This window comes from Daldinia caldariorum (genome assembly GCF_022478825.1).
Source record: "Daldinia caldariorum strain CBS 122874 unplaced genomic scaffold F4812scaffold_10, whole genome shotgun sequence".
Classification (NCBI taxonomy): Eukaryota; Fungi; Ascomycota; class Sordariomycetes; order Xylariales; family Hypoxylaceae; genus Daldinia; species Daldinia caldariorum.
The window spans coordinates 596703-616340 of NW_025953046.1; the positions used below are offsets into that span (position 1 = coordinate 596703).

General features: G+C 47.7%; 7 protein-coding genes across 7 annotated transcripts; 2 read left to right on the plus strand and 5 right to left on the minus strand.

Annotated features, from left to right (window-relative positions):
• Positions 1-863: 863 nt before the first annotated feature.
• Positions 864-2181, plus strand: F4812DRAFT_51529 (glutathione-dependent formaldehyde-activating enzyme). The gene has a single exon (XM_047939161.1). It carries the CDS (start codon positions 1497-1499, stop codon positions 2067-2069), a length of 573 nt encoding a protein of 190 aa, XP_047789478.1. The 5' UTR covers positions 864-1496; the 3' UTR covers positions 2070-2181.
• Positions 2182-2556: 375 nt separating this feature from the next.
• F4812DRAFT_431476 (kinase-like domain-containing protein) lies at positions 2557-6462 on the minus strand. The gene is made up of 3 exons (XM_047934442.1): positions 6169-6462; positions 3443-6090; positions 2557-3388 (listed from the first exon to the last, which is right to left on the minus strand). Exons 1-3 carry the CDS (start codon positions 6246-6248, stop codon positions 3180-3182), a joined length of 2937 nt encoding a protein of 978 aa, XP_047789479.1. The 5' UTR covers positions 6249-6462; the 3' UTR covers positions 2557-3179.
• An 858-nt stretch (positions 6463-7320) lies between these two features.
• On the minus strand, positions 7321-12179 carry F4812DRAFT_465261 (Alpha/Beta hydrolase protein; the record flags this gene model as incomplete). Its single annotated transcript, XM_047938422.1, has 6 exons — positions 11564-12179; positions 11206-11456; positions 11068-11140; positions 10307-10999; positions 10195-10226; positions 7321-8253 (listed from the first exon to the last, which is right to left on the minus strand). The coding sequence occupies exons 1-6, from the start codon at positions 11688-11690 to the stop codon at positions 7321-7323; spliced, it is 2109 nt and encodes a 702-aa protein (XP_047789480.1). The 5' UTR covers positions 11691-12179.
• A 1-nt stretch (position 12180) lies between these two features.
• F4812DRAFT_51563 (actin-like ATPase domain-containing protein) lies at positions 12181-14807 on the minus strand. Its single transcript, XM_047939162.1, has 3 exons — positions 14341-14807; positions 13836-14281; positions 12181-13785 (listed from the first exon to the last, which is right to left on the minus strand). Exons 1-3 carry the CDS (start codon positions 14393-14395, stop codon positions 12574-12576), a joined length of 1713 nt encoding a protein of 570 aa, XP_047789481.1. The 5' UTR covers positions 14396-14807; the 3' UTR covers positions 12181-12573.
• Positions 14808-15219: 412 nt separating this feature from the next.
• Positions 15220-16480, minus strand: F4812DRAFT_460012 (cation efflux family-domain-containing protein; the record flags this gene model as incomplete). The annotated part of the gene is made up of 2 exons (XM_047937638.1): positions 15220-15839; positions 15913-16480. The coding sequence occupies 2 exons, from the start codon at positions 16478-16480 to the stop codon at positions 15220-15222; spliced, it is 1188 nt and encodes a 395-aa protein (XP_047789482.1).
• A 955-nt stretch (positions 16481-17435) lies between these two features.
• On the plus strand, positions 17436-19581 carry F4812DRAFT_431493 (DHS-like NAD/FAD-binding domain-containing protein). Its single transcript, XM_047934444.1, has one exon. It carries the CDS (start codon positions 17646-17648, stop codon positions 18843-18845), a length of 1200 nt encoding a protein of 399 aa, XP_047789483.1. The 5' UTR covers positions 17436-17645; the 3' UTR covers positions 18846-19581.
• F4812DRAFT_51715 (uncharacterized protein) lies at positions 18814-19589 on the minus strand. Its single transcript, XM_047939163.1, has one exon. The coding sequence runs from the start codon at positions 19518-19520 to the stop codon at positions 18903-18905; it is 618 nt and encodes a 205-aa protein (XP_047789484.1). The 5' UTR covers positions 19521-19589; the 3' UTR covers positions 18814-18902.
• Positions 19590-19638: the final 49 nt, after the last annotated feature.

Below are 19638 nucleotides of genomic sequence, written 5' to 3' on the forward strand. Positions count from 1 at the left end.
ATCAGGTTAATGTCCCCGCCGCGCTGGGGGTGTTTTCTATCGGTTTCTATCTTTGTGCAACTCCCCCCCCCCCCCCCCCCCCCCCCCTTTTTTTTTTCCTGTAAGTTTAGAAAGAGACAGAGACAAAAGAAAAACAGACGGGAATGGGAAGTCAAGGAGTGAGACTAAGGAAGGAATAGGCGAAAGGGGAGGCATGGGGAGTGATAAGGGGTTAGATTGTGACTTTTAGGGGGCTTCTTTCCTAAGGGGTGGGTATTCAGTGCTGTTGTCTCCTTACGGGTACCTGTTCTGCTGGTCGGTTGGTACGTTGTACGAGTAAGTTGGCTTGGGATGAAGCGAGTATGAATGTTCGGTGAGGAACCGATGGTTTAAATGTAATGGAAACATCTACCCGTTCGTTTAATTATATTATATGGTTCGTTCTATCACTCCTGTTGCCTCTATATTTCTGGCATGTTACGGAAATCAACGGCTTAGTATACTTTAGGTAATCTTACTAGTTAGTGACAGCTTTGAAGAGTTTATAGTCCCATCATGAACTTATATCAAGACCGTCCCCGCCCAGGCCCTAAACGCAGCCAAAGTCTTGAGAATGAGGGATGATGTGCCATATAAACCCTTTGGATCGTAGATTTTGCCGGCGGAGAGATCGAGGATTGGGCTGTCGTCGAAATGGCTGCGGAGGGGGATCTGCACGAACGGAAATAAGATTGAAATACGCACCTAACCTGAGGCACCTACATACCTAGGTAGGTAGGGGGATATATCAATATATCATCTATTGCGACAACCAAGCTCGCCACATCCTACTATTACGATTGGTCAACGGTGAAATCCGCCCTTGTAGATGGCCAAGAGCTCGTAGCCTCCAATGATAAATTTGCCGGTCGGGAAGCGCCAAGGTGACCGCAGAAAACGCCCCCGGCTCACCTCTTTCCACGATCCCGACCCATCTCCGACGAACATATTTGGCCTCTCTCTGTATTCCGTATTAGGTACCTAACACAGGCAATTTCCATCTGCCGTGCACCCTGTGGAACAATGGCGTTGGAGCCGTCTCGACTGATACCGGCTATATCGGTTTCAGGGGCCCTTCTTCAACGAGCCCCTCCAAGATATCGCAAAGCACGCCATCCTGTAGCTGGCATGTAGGTACCTACATACGAGGTAGGTAGGCATACGTAAGATGCCACCACTGTGATCCGCGCTGTGCCGGAGATGGAACGGCTCAATGCCGTAGGCTGGAGAGAGTCTTGGGGTATTCCCCTCGTTTTTTCTTTTCTTTCTTTTTTTCAGCACCCGTGTGTATCTGTGTTCCTATAAAGACTTCTTTCTGTCTGGTATCCATCCTAGGTTAGATGTATATTTGATCGAATCAAAAAAAGCTCCCTGTAAGATCTGTTGTCGGTACAGATAGGTAGCAACCAGCCCCTTGCCTTAGCCTCGACTTCCTGATATTATATATATATATCAAAGCAAAGCAAAGCAAAGCAACAATGGTCTCCCTGCACCCCCTCCTCGACAACGGCATCACCAAAGGCGACCCGTCCTTCCCCGGCGGCGTCCTCTACTGCCAATGCGCGACGGACCCCGTCGCCGTGACGCTCACCTCCAACGTCGCGCACAACCACGCGTGCGGGTGCTCCCGGTGCTGGAAGCCGGCGGGCGCGCTCTTCAGCATCGTGGGCGTCGTCCCGCGGGCGCACCTAAGCGTAACAGCGAACGAGCCGAAGCTGCGCGTCGTGGACCCCGGCGCCACCATCCGGCGGCACGCGTGCGCGGCGTGCGGCGCGCACCTGTTCGGCCGCATCGAGGCCGACCACCCCTTCAAGGGCCTCGACTTCGTGCACGTCGAGCTGGGCGCCGGGAAGGGCAAGGAAGGGTGGCAGGAGCCGCAGTTCGCGGCCTTCGTGTCGAGCATCATCGAGCAGGGCTTCGACCCGGCGAGCATAGGCGGGGTCCGGGAGAAGCTGCGCGAAGTCGGGCTCGAGACGTACGATTGCCTCTCGCCGCCGCTTATGGACCTTATTGCTACGTATACGGCGAAGAAGTCTGGCGCTCTTAAGTGAATGAATATCGCGAAGGCCAGACGGACGAAAAGGAGGAGAGGAAAAGAAGAGAAAGAGCATCGGGATTGTGCTGGGGGGTATGAGGTTAGGTTAGGTACCTTGTATGTGTATGTGTGTATATGGCCAAATCGATGAAGCCACCTACCTTGCTAAACAAGGGCTTCGCTTCAATTGCATTTGCCAATTGTAACTACCTAACCTAGGTTAGGTAGACATGTTTATATTTACTCGCCTGTACGCGTTGGAAGGAGATGAACGAAAATAAATATGCCATACTCTGTTATACAAGCAGGTAGTGTAGGTAGATTTATATACAAAAGAGCCCCCCTAGACACTCGGTGTCCATCAAGGTATCCATCTCGGCGTTCTGTGTTGTACCAGTGACCCTGTCCATTGGTCAGGGGCTTACTAGGTCCCTTCGGTAATTGATATTCGAAGAGAAGTGTACCTCATCGGCGGAAACCCCAAATCTTAAGATGTCTGGTACGCGAGAAATAAAGCATTGGTGATAAAACTAGGCTAAAATTACCCAAGGAAATAGTATCGATCGGGCGTGAAACTAGATGGAATAGATTTGATGGTATATGATAGCATAACCCCTATATATAAGTGCAAGGTATCCAATTGTAACTTGGGCTATGTATTTCTAGAGGCTAAATATTATCCAATTCACCTGAGAGCAAGCAATGGATGCGGCCGGACGCTCGAGGTTGCGGTTTACAGAAAATGTCTATTTCGTTCTCGCATTCCTCCAAAATCAATGAGTGGCGCCAGTAGTCGGCCAAGTCATCAACAATTCATGTCTACCTAGGTATTTACGAGGCTAGATTTGTATCGCCTCGCCACTGTGATATAGTCATTCAGAGAGAGAGAAATATATATATAACTGTTTCAGGCAGAGATTAGTCCAAGCCGCTGGATTTATAGCCCACAACGCCGCCCAAATGCCATGATGCGAGCAATCAACCCCAGGAAGTTTCACCGACAGGCTTCTATGTCTAAGCGCCTAATATATACCCTGGGTGCGGTATTGGAAAGTATCATAACTATGCATTGTTAGTATGTCACTGGCCTCGGTTAGGAGTAGGGAAGGGAAGGGAGGGGTGAGTATTACAGTCGTGTATAGTAGCTACCAAGAGACTTCGTAATGAGATCAGTCTCCACGAAATTTTCGGCTTCATCGGCACTTAGGTGTAGCTGGAACCGTTGCTTTAATGTTGCCGTGGCTTGCGTGACACCAGCCGCATAACATGGCATTTTCGAGTCCAGACCCATCATTCTGACTAAATCGACAATTTTGTCTGCGGAGCGGCGTAGAGCTGAAAAAGCGTTAGCGATCCTGTTCCCCGGGTACTCAGTCGAATTAGACTTACCTTGGAAAGCTTGCTTGCATAGCGTTTTGAAGTCTTCAAAATCGGGAGAATCAACTCCGCCCAATACGTCCACGTATTCCCAAGTGAGTTTGAACGGAGCTGCTTCGAATCCAACCGAACCGGGCGAGTTAGAAAGCATGAATCCAAAATCAATGTGGATAATGTGCCCTTCGTTATCAATGAGCACATTGCCATTGTGTCGGTCCTTCAACTGTAATATATACGATATAATGCTATATGCCGCAAGAGAACGCTTGAACGCATCCACAGCTGCTTTGTAAGGCTCGCTTCCAGGCTGGCCAAATGTTTTAACCCAGTGGTCCTTAAGCGTAGCAAGGCGACGTCGAGGATTAACGCCTGATTCGATCGATGCTAAAGTCAAACTCCGCTTGAGCGAATGCAGAGAAACGCCGTTCGTAATTGTTTCGACAAGCCCCGAAGACTCCCCAGTAACTAAAATTCGCATAAGCTTCACCCAGACGGGGACGCCAGCATCGACCCAAATCCTATGGCAGACTTGAATGAGTTGGCACGCAAACGCTTCTTGCCGAAGATCATCCCCCGTTTTGACGATAACGCTGACCAAATCCCAGTTTTTCATCCATCCGTACGGCGACGTTTTTCGTATCCGCTCCTTTTTGATATGCCACGCCTCCCCAAATACTGCAGCACTGGGATCATCACGGTCACCTTTCCTTTGTACTCCTCCTGTCATTGCGTCGTTCTCCATTCGAGCTGCACCAGCATTCGGATCGCTTGTTGGGTCAACACCTTCCTCCAAGTCTGCGTTTTCGGAGGCCTGGGCGGCCGCGCTTGCTTTCGCCATAATTAAGTCAAACGTGGGACCTTGGCCATCATCAAGGTCAAAGCTTTGTTCCTCAAGGCTTTGCATGCTTGCAATGATTTTCGACCTAATAGCCGCAACTTCTTGTCTCGGGCGTTTACCATTGGTAGCATCAAGCTGGGCTAGCATTTGCGACGCCGTTCTCATATGTGTAGCGAGAGCCGAAAAATCGGGTTGCTCGCCAGACGTATTGCGTTGACTCGGCAATGTTACCCTCCTCAATGGGCCAGGAGGACTGCTTGATCTCGACGTTGACGTTGCTGACGTACGCGGTGGAGTCAGGTCAGCCGTAGATGCGATTGCCAGGCCATTAGACAGACCCTTTCGAGAACTAGGTGGTTTCCCATTTCTTTTGCTGAAGGACCCATTATCATCGAAGGGCTTGAGCATTGGTGATGTTCCTAGGTCCCCCGAAGTTGGTTCAAAGACACTATCTATAGTCTCCAACAAAGGCTCGGACACCCTTTCGGTAGCAGGTGTTCCTGGAGAATCTGATAAATCGAAGATTCGCTTGCGAGTGCCTTGCTCAGCTACGAGGTTACTAAGTAATCTTTGGTTCTCCCCCGCGCTAGGATCGAAGGTAAAGTCATCGCGAAGGATTTCAATCATGAGCAAGTACGGTACCTTTTCAGCACTATTCAAAACGGTAGCTTCGGCAGGATTGACCCTGACAATACGGTGATGACGGCTCTTTGAGGGTGAGCCATCTACTAGAGTAGGCGGACATATGATGGGTATATCCAACTCAGCCGGTAGGTCTCTAGCAATTAGCGCAAGCTCGGCGCGCAAAGCACTAAGACGAGCCGGCTTGGGCACTATAACTAGTCGATTAGATATATCCTCCAGCGCCGTCAGAAATGCGGTTTGACAGTGGAAGTAATTCTGTCGGAGCAGCTTCGCCTTCTGGGTGTCCGTCATCTCTGCCAAACTTGCCAGAGTCTTCACGTGGTGAGAGTGCCTGCGCGAGATCATATCTGTTGGTCGTGAAAGACCGGCAGATAGTGGAGCTACTGGTCCTGTCATCGCCCTCGGAGATCTCACTTCGGGGAGAGGAAGGGATGACGAGCTTAAACGAGCATCTAACAAGGTGCTATCGATATAGGTCGGTTTTCGCGACTCGGCCGTGGAATCTCCACGTTCGGGACTCGTCGATATATGAGTCACAATATGCGGCGGCCTTCTTGATGATGATATAGATTGTTTAGAATCAGGAGCACTTCCTCCTCGGACTAAATCACGAGGTCGGCGTGATCTTGTTGTATTTGCGGTCACAGTCTGACTCCTGGTGACCTTAGACATATGGCTTGGCTGGCTTGGTTGAGTCGGCAGGCTTGTTTCCGATATAGCATCGGACGATGGCTGCGACCTCCTCGCCTGCGCGACGGCCAAGGGGCCTGCCCATTGTGGAAGCGTCGGAAGGCCGATGCTGGCCAAAACAAAACTCGCTAGTACGGTAACAGGCAAAATGTTCTCTTTAATCTTCTCATGTCTTGCGCTGTCTGAGAGCCCAAATACAATATGCTGCACCTTGTTGTAAACCCTGCGGCATGTCTTGAAGGCCTGAGACTGCGGCGTCAAGGCAAGATCGTGAAGGTAAGTTTGGAAGAGCCAAAATGTAAGTAGAGCAGCAGTTACGGATTCTTCGCAAAGGTCCAGCAGAAACTCCTCTAATGCCATGGAGTCATTGTCGACGCTTATTATAAGGTGGCATAGTTGAGGTAGGAAGAATTCGATGTCCTCGTAAGGAAATTGGCGGAGCTTGGAGCACAGAACATAGTGGATTCCGACATGGTCTGCATATCGACTGTATAAAATGGGTCAAAAAAAAGGTTGCGGCGATAGATATCAAGGCAAGGCTATGCAGGAGGGGGGATTCGCTTACGATAGATAGGAAACAGAGAGAAAGGGGTCCTGGTTGAAGACATCACTCTGGATAAGGCGCTGGAGTAGATCCCACGACATAGCGAGCTGTCTTTTTAAATAGAAGAGATCGTGAGGCCCGATGCCTCACCTATGTTCGACATTAAATGATTGTACCGAATAAGAAAAATAAGCTGTCATGGCTGTCGGATGCAGCAAGGCATAATAAAGGGGGGGGATTAGGGTTGGTGAACGTGTCGAAGTTGCTTGGCCGAATATTTGAGGGTTTGGTTGTCGGCGCGCTGCTTCTCACAAGTCAATAACGACACAAGCGCCGGTTCGAGGAATCGAGGAATAAATGTCCCTTTCTGGCCTTCTTGGCAGGTACATGTACTTACGGTGGCCCACTATGTCCACTATCTTTGAGCTTACCGTTTTACTATTGGCTGATGTTTTCTTAGCGTGTTATTTAGTACACCAGGAAAGTGTCAGTGCATGTCCAGTACCTCCTACCTACATAGTAGGTAGACTGATAGGTAGCCTCTGACGGTAAGAACTCCCGAATCTACCGAGAACTTCTATCAACTTTAATAATTCGCATATCAGATTGGACTTTGGGTTACACAGCTCACCTTAGCTTCAACAACTACCTATACTACAGGTACCTACTATAACGACTGAGATTTAATTACCTATTGTTTACACTCTAAACACTCTAAACTCTGATAATATGTATCCCTACTACCAAGCTCAGCAGACTGACTCAGTTACATCAGACAAAAAATGAAAATTCAACTCCTTAAAATAACTAGAACAAAGAGTAAAAAAATAAAATAAAAGGGTAATCACTGAAGAAAAGGTCATATCACGATACGGACAACAAAGACGTTCTTATTGCCATAGTCAGGCCTATGTTCCCTTGCCTAATTATTTTGTACAGTTGTGATTGGTATTCGTGTCGCAAAGCATCTCGCAAGCCATCCAAAAACCCGTCTCCCAATCATAAATTCAGGGTAGCCCCTAAACCTCCAACGCCGGTATAATGTAATGCCCCTAGGTATTGAACGCCAGCGGCCTAAATCATTCATCGTGACCTCATTGCTGTCGTGTAGCCCGTAGAAAGAGAACCAAGATGACACGTTATGAGTTTATGAGTTTATAAGCCAATGGCTGACTACGCCGGTGCTTTCCTCTTACGCCCGCCTCTTCCCTTCTTCTTAACCTCTCCCGCATCCCCTTCTTCGTCACTATCGCTCTCGGCTTTGGCTCTACCCGAGCTCTTGCCGCCTTCTTTTTCTTCGCCCACCTTGGCGACGATGTCTTGTAGGAAGTCCCATTCGTTAGCTGAGCCTATTGCCTGCTTGAGCATCGGCGCCGTAATCCTCTTGGAATTCCTCTCCCTAGCCACCTCGGCGCTCTTGCGAACGAGCTGTACCATGAATAGCTCTAATGCTTTTCCGACCGCGATGGGGGTTTGCTGGGCAACCTTGCCAACTTCTTCGTCGGCTTGCATTATACGCTTGATGCGCGCCGTGGGAAATTTAGTCCTAACTGGAGAAGGTTCTATCTCATTCTGCTTCGCTGCCGGAGCGATCTTTCGTGGCGGCATATTGTTCTGCGGAACTGACGGGTTGAATTGAATAGGGGCGACGGGTGGTTGTGAGGTCTGTGAGGTCTGCGAGGTCTGGGGTTGGGAAGGCTGCGTTTGCAACTGCGCTTGTAGTTGATGGTAGGCAACCGGTGGTGCGGATTCGGAGTAGGACGGGTAGTAGGACGTAGGATGATGATGATGGTTCGGCGGTTGTAGAATATAAGATGGTTGGTTTGTTTGTGCGAATTGTTGTGTTTGTTGTCGGGGAGAAAGGTATTGTCCTTGTTGTCCGGCGCTGCCTTGGGGCGGATAGGTGCTGAAAGCGGTGTTGTTGTTGTTATCCCTACTGCCACTAAAACCACCGTATGCAGGAGCACTGGTAGGCGGTACAGACGATTGATAAGTGCTGAATTGGTGGGGCTGTGGCTGATTATATCTTAAAGGAGCTCCTGAACCAGCTCCTGGACCAGCCCCAATTCCAGGCTGAAAGGAATAACCACCTGGAACGTTGTGGGCCTGAGGAATGTCAGATGTTGAGCTGGAATAAAAAGACGAAAGGTCAGGCGACTTTGGCGCATACGAGTTGTCTTGGGTGGACATGGCCTGAAAATTAAATGATAAAAAAATTTCGCAATGGACAGACCGTAGAAAACTGGGGATGGGAAAGCTTGGAATGGCGGGGCAACTCTTTTGAGACTTTGTCGCAGTGCAGCCAGTGCAGCCGTTGTTTTATTGTGGTAAAATATTTGGGTTGGTGTAGTGTGTGTGGCTGGTCTAGGCTGGGGTAACCTCTTTTTATCTAGTTCGCGACCAATAGTTATAAAGTACCCAAGGGATGTACAATGTACAGTACAAAGTACATGCAGGTAGGTAGGAAGAAGGTAAGGGTGGGGACTAATGCAGGAGGTAACCACCCAATGATCATACGCACAGAATGATGCAGGTCTGAGGTGTGTGTGTGCTTGCGTTGTATGCCTTTAGTTAGTACCTACCTAGGTAGGTACCTAACCTAGTAAGCCTAAATATGTAGTCCACCGCCTGGGGCAAAAACAAAATTCAATGGCTTGGTTACTTTTTTGTTGTTCGTACCCGAACCATAAAATAAGAACACAAGGAAACTTGCGACTACTAGGAACCTAGTAGCCTAGTTGTAGCCTAGTTGTGACTTCGTGACTGCGAGATAAATAAAGGACCCGTAATGAATTGAGTTGAACCGAATTGAATTGAATTGAATTGTACAGTACGGTCCAAAATGTAAATCCCTGCCCGTTTCAACTTTGCGTTGTCTTGCTGTGAGTCGGTACGCGGAGAATGAAAAACGACAATAATAAGGTAAAAGCTGCGTCCTAGCTTTGTAAATTGCCGGGCAGTGAAGGTGGGGTGTTGACGATAAGGTCTGTGCGTGATTGGTGATTAGGGGGAGCCTCGGGTGCGGGTGACGGTGACGGTGACGGGTCTGCTAGAACCAACGCAGCGGGTTCAAAATTCAGCACCAAACTTTGGCAGCACGGGGCGGCGAAAGAGCACTGGTTTTATATCCGCAAAGACCACCAAAACGGCGAAATCAGATCAAGGGGCTCCCAGTAATCGCGATTAGCACCGCCACAGCATTAAAAAAAAGAACTGGGAAAAAAACCTAAAATCTATCACGAATTTCAATGTAACATTATCACCCTCCTTGTACAATACATAACTCACCGAGCATCCTATGGGAACATCCGTCCTATCTTTTTAATGACGAAGGATACCACTCATCTTCTTCCATCTACACGAATGTGCAGATTTATTACCAATTACATGTCTAACTGTCTCAACACAGATGAATTATTGTAATCATCTATTCAATCATTTATTTACGATGATCTTACTACAAATGAATTCAACACGTGTGTGTCGCCATCGACAATAAGAGGATCCAGCTTTTTTTTTTTTTTTTTGGTCATGCATAAGCCGGTCTCGTCAAGGCTTCCGCAGATCTCTCTAGGCTGTAAAGACCAGGGGATGACTTTGTAAGGTAAATGACTCTTTCTCAGCCTTATTGATTTTTTTTTTCTTCAACAGAATTATCCAAGATTCATCTGACATTGGCTCGGACCTCTTTTTTTAATCATCTCTTATTACCGTTTGCCCTCACCTGTGTCCACTTAGTATACAGCCTAGTTACGTGTTGTTACTTCAAGGATCAACTACCTAAATGTACTTCTGGTAACTACCTCCCTACCTACTTTTGCCCCGAGAAACGCCTTGGCGTGTCATGAATGATGATAATTATGCAAAGAGCTTTGTCCAGAGACTTCGGTAATAACTCCAGTTTAGAAGCCGAGTGTATATTATTTATCTATATGCTATGGTCTCTTTCCTGCTGTGAGGTTGATGATGGCATTACTTGATCTAATCTGACATGACATCGGCACGCTACAGATTACACTACAGACTATAGGTACCAAACAAACTCACATGAATCTTATGCCAAGTTGGCTGCGTCGCTGCTATTAGGTATAGTTTAGCTCTAATGGAATATTACATTGAATTTCCTCCACCAAAGGCTTTAGTCCCTTTTTTCTCTCACCTGGCGAACTACTCAGAAATAAGCTGGCTACTGGCCAAGCATGAATTCCTCCTTTTTCTTCTCTACTATGAATTTTGATGTTGTTGTTTCCAAGAAACTTGACGAGAGATGAGATGTCGGACGCAAAAACCTCTTCGGCACCATAAGCCACAAATATACCTTTTGAGGGTGTTGCATGCTTCCACCACGAGACGTCTCTGCAATTCCCTGGAGATAAAAGCGGATCATTGGCCGAGACGTTCTCCCCAGCATACTGCTGCGCATATCGATGCAAGTTTTCGGTGTTAAGGTAGTCACTCGCGGTATTTTGATGCTTGCTAGAGACCAGCGTCACCCAAGGCGAGATAAGCACTGCCATTCTGGGTTTTGCCAGTTGCGAGGCACCAATAGTTCTGTTCATCTTTTCAAGGTGGCGGCTGATGTTGGCAAGATGGAGCAGCAAGCTGAGCACAATAGTAGCACCAGCTGAGTCTCCACTGACACAAATCCTGTTGGCATCCCGCACGGTTGAAAGCACATGCTCGTAGCCGGCAATAGCTTCCTCCAGCTGTGTTGGAAATTGGGCGTCGGGAACTAGCGAATAATCCAGGGCGAAAATAGCTGGGTTTCTATACCCGCTGTCATTCAGCAAGCTTAACCATGTGAGCAGAAACTCGAGGTAAAAGTATGCTGAGCCCATCGAGAATCCACCCCCTGGGTTGTTGTTAGTTACTCCTAGATCTCATAGTAGGTACAGTTTAGATTTGCACATTATCTCGTACCATGCGCGTAGAATATACAAACGTCAGGTTTAGTTGTTGGATCTTCGATGATCCATATTCCCTTAAAACGCTTCTGCAAAAGTATTAGCAAACGGCCCCGATGTTCTCACACTTGCTAGAGTCAAGAAAATCCCTTACATCTTTATGCTCGTGCCAATAGATGGGAGATCTTAAATAGCCATGCCGCAGCATTCTAAACTTTAGGAATGGCAGGGCAACCTGCTTGGAAAAGAATACCCTCCCAACCTTGGGAGGTATGTTTGCAAACGCATAGCGAACACACCGGATAACGAAGTCTTCAAAGGGGGGTGCTTTCCGCACGAATGGAGTTTTCTGCTCATGTCTGACAAAGTAGCGTTCGTGGATAAACTCGAAAGGCAGTCTGAATACTGTTGATTTGATACGTTAATATTTTTGATGTACGCTTCGTGAGATACCTTAGGTATGTATGTATGCTGAAGTTTTCGGTTCCGTTGATTTCATCTCCCAGACTTACATAGAAACGGCAAGCATTGTAAACCCACTAACACAGTCTCGAGCAACCCGGCGTGCATGATTAGCTGCGGTGTCAGGAATGCGCAGAAAACGATGCAATCCACGTACGAGACAGGACCTAGAATCATTATGCCGGATAACAAGCGTAACTCGACTATACGAACTACTTATCTATCTCATCCATCACCCTCAGAGAGAGAGAGAGAAGAAAAGAAGAAGAAAAAAAGGAGAGGGAACTAAAAAAAAGACGCTCCGTGGGACATGTACATATCTATCTCACAATAAGATAGGTAAAAGAAGCGGTAAACAATCCGATGCGACCAAGACCACGTGCGCGTCTCCCGAGAGCAATAAATGAATTGATAATGACACCACGGTCTGCTCGATGCACTACTAGTCGCGTGTTTCTCGTTGCGCGCTAGGGACTTGCGAATTCACGTAGTAATTAGTTTGCAAACCGATGACGTCGTCGAAGATTGTGGGCTCATGTTTAATGATGTTTTAATGGGAGACTGAGCCACACTCTCACATGCCTCGGATTACGAAAAGGGGTCAGTAGTTAAGACCTCATGTAAATATATGAGGAAAACTTTCGAGTTTATAGTTGAATAATAATGACACGTAAGAATCTATTATAATTAGATTAGTTAGTTACTATATCTGTCAATAGTATTAGTATTAACTATTGACTTAGATCTATATTGGATCTTATATTGGTCGCATTAGCTTACTACCTATACACATATAGGAATATAAGAATATGAGAACCCCAAGTGAAAAACATCGCCTGCTGCATTGAGTAATGAGCTTAAGCTGACACTAACTAAAGTACATGGCTGGCTTAGGTACACATATGAGATCTACTCAGGAACACGCTAAATCGCAATCACCTGCTCGGGTATAAATACCTAAGATATTATCAGCCTCCTAGAACATAAGCTTTCGCCTAACCTCACGTACCTGGGTAGGCACCTAACCCTAAGGTTTAGGTCGGTAGGTTAGGTTAGGTAGTTAATTATGCGCGACCTCCAGTATCTTATTCTCCAGCTCCTCGAACGCGTGCAGGACCTTGCCGTACTTCGCGAACTCCGCGTCGCGGAACCCGTCGTCGACCTTCTGGACCGCGTCCTCCTCCCTCCATCGCTTTCCGATCAGGTCGTCGAAGCTCTCGTCCGCGTCGCGCCGCTCGAGCGCCCACAGCGCCTTGTACGCGCCCCCGAGCGCGCACGCGTTGCCCCCCACGTCCAGCCGGTACACTCCGTCCACTCCGCCCAGCACGTCCCCGAATACCCGCGCGATCGCCGGGTTCAGCGACCCGCCGCCGACGAGGTAGATCCGCCGCGGCTGCGCCGGCAGCTGCGGCCTACCGGCTGGTTTTGAGACGAGCTTCTGCGAGCGCAGGCGCATCGATAGGGCTTGGGATTCGACGATGATGCGGGCGTCTGCCTCCGCACCCCAGTCCGGACTCTCCTTCAGGTCCGAGCCGTCCGTGCTGTTGCATGTGTACCGCCAGGTGCCGGCCTTGATGTTGGGTACGATCTCCGGCAGCGGGAAGTACAGGCCCAGCTTGGCCCTGTCGCCCTCTTTCTTCACGTCTAGCGGCGGCGTCTCCAGCACCTTCTCGTTGAAGTTCTCCCAGGGGTCCGGGCCTGACGGCTTAGGGAGCTTGTCGCGGACCTTCTCGCGCGCTAGGCCGCCGTTCTTGTAGCACAGCATGAACATGAAGTGCCCCTTCGTGGTGGGGTGGTTCATGAAGTGGTACGAGGGGTCGGGCTTATAGCTAGGCGTATTCATGAGGAATGTGCTAGATGTGCCCAGCGAGACGATCGCATCGTGCGGCCGCAGAGGTAAGGATAAGATCGTCGCGGGGTTATCGCCCGTGAAAGGTGCGATCTGGCAGTCGGGACTGAATCCGTATCGTTTTACGAAATACGAGGAAATTCCTCCCAGACTACCACCGCCGTCTAGTGGTACATCACCAAGCTTCTTCCGCAGCTCGGGCACACCCTCCTTAGTTGCCGTCAACTCTAAGAGTGACTCGTTCCACTTCTCACCGGCGATGTCCCATAGATTCATACCAGTGACATCGCTTATATCTATCGGCGCAATTGCTCCCAGAAACAGAGAGGCTAAAAATGAAGAGGCAAGTGAGATTCGAGCAGTTTTATTGTAGACTTCAGGGCGTCGCGTTCTCATTCTTAGAATTTGCGTGCCTGTGAAGCGCTACTTCTTGTTAGCTACGCTTGATTTGGCTATATTACAAAGTAACTTACATGATGAGCAGCACTCCCTGTAGCATCAGCCAACTTCTGTTTGGAGCCGAGGTGAGCATCAAAGTGATCGCATTCAGTCTGGGTACTGTGGTCCTGCCAATTCGGGGCGAATTCGTAGGCGAAGGCATTGTGCAGCTGGTTGATTAGGGGCTTCTCACTATCAAGCGACTTCAAAGTGGACTCGGCATGTTCACTCCAGTAGACACTCGAATGCTGTTGACCAGAGCCGCTAATGCCTTTGATATGCTCAACAGGACATCCTTTTTCCTTAAGCCGAGTTAAGACGAGGTCAACGGCCTCAACCCACATGGCCACAGGAGCATACACTTCACCTTCATCCTCGTTGGTCCGTACGCCCTTATTGATTTTATACTTGGCGGCAAAATCGGCGTCGAAATCGACTTTGGCCCCGGAGATAACCTTGAGATCTGAAGCAATTACAATTGCTGATACCAAGTTAGCAAAACTCTTCTAGCAAATAGTTGGGAATGTCTATTGGTTCAACCTTTTAATTGCTGGGTTGAAAGGTCAAACCCGAGGTATAACGGCCCTGTGCTCATAATTGCTTTGCTAGTAAATCAGTAAAGCAGTAAATCGATACAAACGTATATCAAAATTAGAGATTGTAAGGATTCGTAAAGCTCTAAACTCTATGCATGGAAATGACGCTCTAAAAACAGAGGATTAGTCTAGTAAATTTGGATTTGGACCCTCTTGGGAAAGTTGATCGGAATTATTTATTAAGTTCATGGGAGCTTGTTGATGCAAGATTTACAGATCATACGTCTCATAGGTGCTGCTGCTGCTGATATGACACCAATGACCCAGATCTCGGTATCGCGGGGCAATGAAGTCCCTCTATCAATTTAGGCTAAAACGTCATTAGTCCCTGTCCTGGCGGTCTGGAAGTCGAATGAGCTCTAGAAGACCGAAAAGGTTCAGGGATGTCTTGCATGATGTACCTAAGTAACTTGCTTCCATTGGCTTGGAAGGTTTCGACGTTCTAATGTACCTTAGCTCCGAACTCGCATCTATATTGCTATTATCAATGCCATGGTATGTGCTATATCTAGCAAGCGCGTAGCTAAACTCAGGTCCTTATATCTCCTGAGCTTTGTTGATATTCCCCACTATCCTTGCTTTTGCTATGTTCATGAACATGCAAGATACCTCTATTGTTAGCAACATTCAGTGCTAAGTTTTTCTGAATGCCATCTATCCGATGGTGCAGGCCGAAGATATAGTACACTCAAGCTTTCCCTTGAGTACCTCGCCTTTTATACTCTGTGATATTTTGGTATCATCAAATGTCGACCGTCCGAAATGCCTACAATGTAGCCAACGCCTCAACGCCCAAAATGATTATTTCTTCTATATCGTAGTGTTACTTCGACTTGCGGCCTCCATTGCCGTTATGGTCATGGGTGTGGTTATGATTATCGTCGTCCTCGGGCTCCGGGCTCGATCGAGGGCTCACATCACCAGGAATGAATTCGTCAAACTTGGGAGGGACAATGTCTTTAGGTAGGAAACGAACACGGACCCTGCGAACACCTCGGACCTTGCTGCCGACCGCGGTTCTAATTCGGTCTTCAGTCTCGTGGATAGCTTCTACCGTCCAATCTCCCGGCACAGCTACCTCCAAATCGACTAGGTAATTCTGACCAGACTTGACGCCTGAGACACCACGGAGCTCTATTTCATGCCCCTCAGGAATATCCGAGAAGACCCTCTGGGCATGTTTCCGGACTGAAGCTTGCACTTCACCATCGATAGACTTATCAGTCAATTCAAGAATTGCTTCCTTGGTATTTTCCGCTCCTGCCTTCACAACCATCAGGGATATTAGAAGACCTCCAACGGGGTCTAGCCACGCTGCATTTTGCATGAAGTTTGCTCCTAAGACCACGGCCAACGTAACAATACCAGTGAGACTATCGACTCGATGGTGGACAGCGTTCGAGGCTAAGACCGATGACTTTCGTTCGCGGGCAACTTTCATAGCTATAGGGAGCGATTGGTTAACGGCTGGAATTTTTTTATCACCAGAGTTTGGCGTATTAGTTGGAAGACTTACTTGCATGGTACAACCACTCCTTAACGGCAACTGTGCCCGCAGCTAACCATGCAGCATGCAGACTGGGTACTACGTCGACACCATGTCCATGATCATGGCCGTGACTGTGTGTATGGGCATGTGCTAGTAACTCCGCTGCAGCGGTTGGGTCGAGGAAAAAGTGTCCATAGAGCGTCAAGAGACTACCGTAGCCCATATAAAGACCTCCTATAAGAAGCATGCTCGACACACCCAAGGATCCTAAACTTTCAACTTTTCCAAACCTAGTAGGGAATTTATCGGTCGGGGGCCTCAAACTCCAAGATATAGTGGCCAAAGTCAAAATATCGGATGCGAGATCTGTTAAACTATGAATTGCGTCGGCCATCATAGCTTTGGAACTAAACAAGTAACCTCCAGCTCCTTTTGCAATTGCCATGCCAAGATTTGAATATAGGCCAATTCGGGTAATGCGAACGCCGGCGTCGTTTTTATTCTGGGAGGTAAGATAGACATTATCATGATGGTGATGGTGTGCATGGCTATGCTTGTGGCCGCTATGGCTACGCGTCTGAGAGAGCGTTGACATGATAGGAAAAAATCGGGTGTATTGCCGGTGAATAAATCGTGAAGAATGAAGGAAGGAAAAAGAATGTAAAGAAGAAGATTGAACTTGTGAAGAAGGATAATAAGCAGTTTGAAAGATGCGACGTGGTTGTGTTTGGACTGGGTTATGTGTCCAATAAAGATGGTGATGATTTATTAAATGCTGTTGCTGTCGGATAAAGCTTAGGCTTAAGCTTGGGCTTAAGCTTGGGCTTGGGCTTGGGCCTGGGCTTAATCGGTTAGTTGATGTTGTAAGCTCAGACCCAGCTGCGACAGCCTGGCGGATACTGGGTACGCGGCCTAAGCATGGCCAGCTTAATTGGCCTTGGGGAAACATCTGAAGAAGGAAAGTACGCCGACTTGTGTAATAAATGTGGTAATGTGTAATGGACGCCGGTACCTATGGAGATGGATGCCGTATTGGGGACCTGAATTTGATGATCTAACCGAGTGACGCGCGTTACTGTCTGGGATGGCCAGGTGAAACAAAAAAAAATAATTATGTATATCTAAAACGAGAATCGTCGTTGTAGTTTGCAAAGGAAAAAATTAAAAATACTTGCGATGCGTGCGCGTTCCTTGAATTGCGACGACATCGGATGGGTCGGCGTGGGTGAATGGTGCCGATTAGAAGCCAATTGGAACTTGACTGATTTGAAGCTTCTACTATGTACCTAGGTAGGTTAGCTAATTTTTTATAGAAAAAAAAAAAAAGACCCTAGACTGAGAGCTGCGTCAGCTGCTGCCGTAGCTTGGAATAATGGAACTGGGAAAGCCCCTAACCGACCCCACGCTTCAGGGGGGAAGATTCATCGGTATCATCCTCTATATCCATATGCTATAGGTACCTGCTGGCTACCTCTATGAGATAGGTAGAACATTTGTAACAGCTTACCTCATCTTCTCTTTTGATGGCTTAACTTGTTTATCTCTAAGGTAAAATGCCGAATAGGTTATGACTTCACTTCACACAATATCCCAAACACAACCTCTTCATAGAATAAAGAATCATATAACTTTTCCGTATGGTCAATTAAGAATTACATTTTATTGAAAATATACCTACCTTTTTAGCACTTTAGTACCAATAACACAATTACACAAATAACTATATCTATCTCATCATCATACGGTCTACACCTTTCAGAATGCGCAAACCATATATGCGCATTCCGTATACGGACATCTTACCGTCACCTACCACCATCCCGCGAACTGCCACTACCCTATCAGGAGCAATTGCAGCTCTACAAGAGTTCTTTGGTGCATCATCAGCAAAAGGTGCCCCTTCTACCGTCGCTCTTACTGGGGCTGGTATATCTGTAGCTAGCGGACTGTCGGATTATCGAGGGCCCAATGGTACATATCGAGTAAATAAGACATATCGACCCATCTACTACAGCGAGTTTATTCAGAATCACGAGGCTAGGAAACGGTACTGGGCTAGGAGTTTTCTTGGCTGGACCACTCTACTGAAAGGAAAACCCAATGCTGGTCACTATGCTGTAAAACACTTAGGCGACTTAGGACTAGTTCAGAATGTGATTACGCAAAATGTGGACTCGTTTCATCTAAAAGCTCATCCTCAACTCCCCACGATCGAGCTACATGGATACTTAAGATCATGCATATGTACATCATGCCACCAAGAACTGTCGCGAGAGACATTTCAGCATGAGCTAGCTAGGTTAAACCCTGCCTGGGACACCTTCCTGCAAGAGATCTTAGCATCCGGCGCCTTGGATACGGAAAATCCAGACGAAAGGCGAGCTAGGGGTTTGAAGACGAATCCTGACGGTGATGTTGATCTTCCAGGTGCACCATACACGACATTCCGCTATCCTGCTTGTCCCACATGTCTTACATCTCCACCTGCCATCGCAGATGGGAGTCTAGCCAAGGTCGAAGTTGATACAGATGGCGCGTTGATGCCAACTAGCACAGCTGGAATCTTAAAACCGGCTGTTATTATGTTTGGGGAGAACATTCGTGTACCCGTCAAAGCTGCGGCAGAGCAAGCCATCGAAAATGCCGGAAGCTTGTTGGTCCTAGGCACATCCCTAGCGACTTATTCCGCATGGCGACTGGTTAAGAAAGCTAAGGATCGGGGCATTCCCATCGCGATCGTTAACCTTGGAGGGGTAAGAGGGGAGGAGACCTTTTTTGCTGACCTCGATCCGTCTCAAAAGGGGAACCAGGGAGCAAGGATAGAGTTGTCTACCGATGAGCTGTTACCTGCTCTTGTAGAGCAGTTGAGACAGTCTTCTAGAATAAAAGCTGCTGTAGAGGGACATGACCACAGGTCTGAACAGCATGGTGCCGCAGTTTTCAAAGATATGATGTCGTAATAGCATATCTAGTAAGTCTTGTTGTATATAGGCATATAACCTGCCATAATTCGGAGGCTAGAAAAAATTCGAATAGCCTCCAGCCTTTGTCTTTGGATGTTCCCTAATTTCCGTAACACCAGGACTACTACTAGATTCTGTCTTTATCAAATCTGTTGTAGGTTGTTTTGTCTTTTCAGATTTCTTCGTATTCTTGAGGATATCATCCCGCTCAATTTCTCTTAATACTTCCTCCCATTCTTTCTCCTTTTCAGCATCCCCAGTGCCTAACGCTTTCTCGACATCAACTTCTTCACCTCTCTGCAGCTTCTCCACCACCTCGCGCAGTGTCCCGATGCGAACTTCGGACCGCCTCATAAATGTTTCAAAATCCTTCTTCAACACAATCATCTGTATAGCCATGGATCCAATGAAGAGGAATATGATGATGTAGAATGTTGCTGGATTCCACTCCTTTGACATAAACCCCTTGAGCGTACCACGCCGGCCCACGGATCGTTCTGAGCGTCTAAAAGGTTTCGGTACCAAGTTCTTCCAGAACGATGTCTGCATTATTGACGGAACCGTGCTAGCATGTCGGACGAAGAGAGGCTGATTGAGAAATATTAGCCGCGGGGCTACAGGCCAGAGGGGTGCCGTAGCTATCGCGGCTTTGCGCCATATCAACTTGTCCATGTTGGGAGACTTGTTGCCATGTGAGTTGGAAGGAAAAAAGAATGAAAAAGAAGGTTTTCGGTGTTAGTGAAGTAAAATCGTTGGAGTACCTATTGTACATTGTAAAGTATTTAGGTAC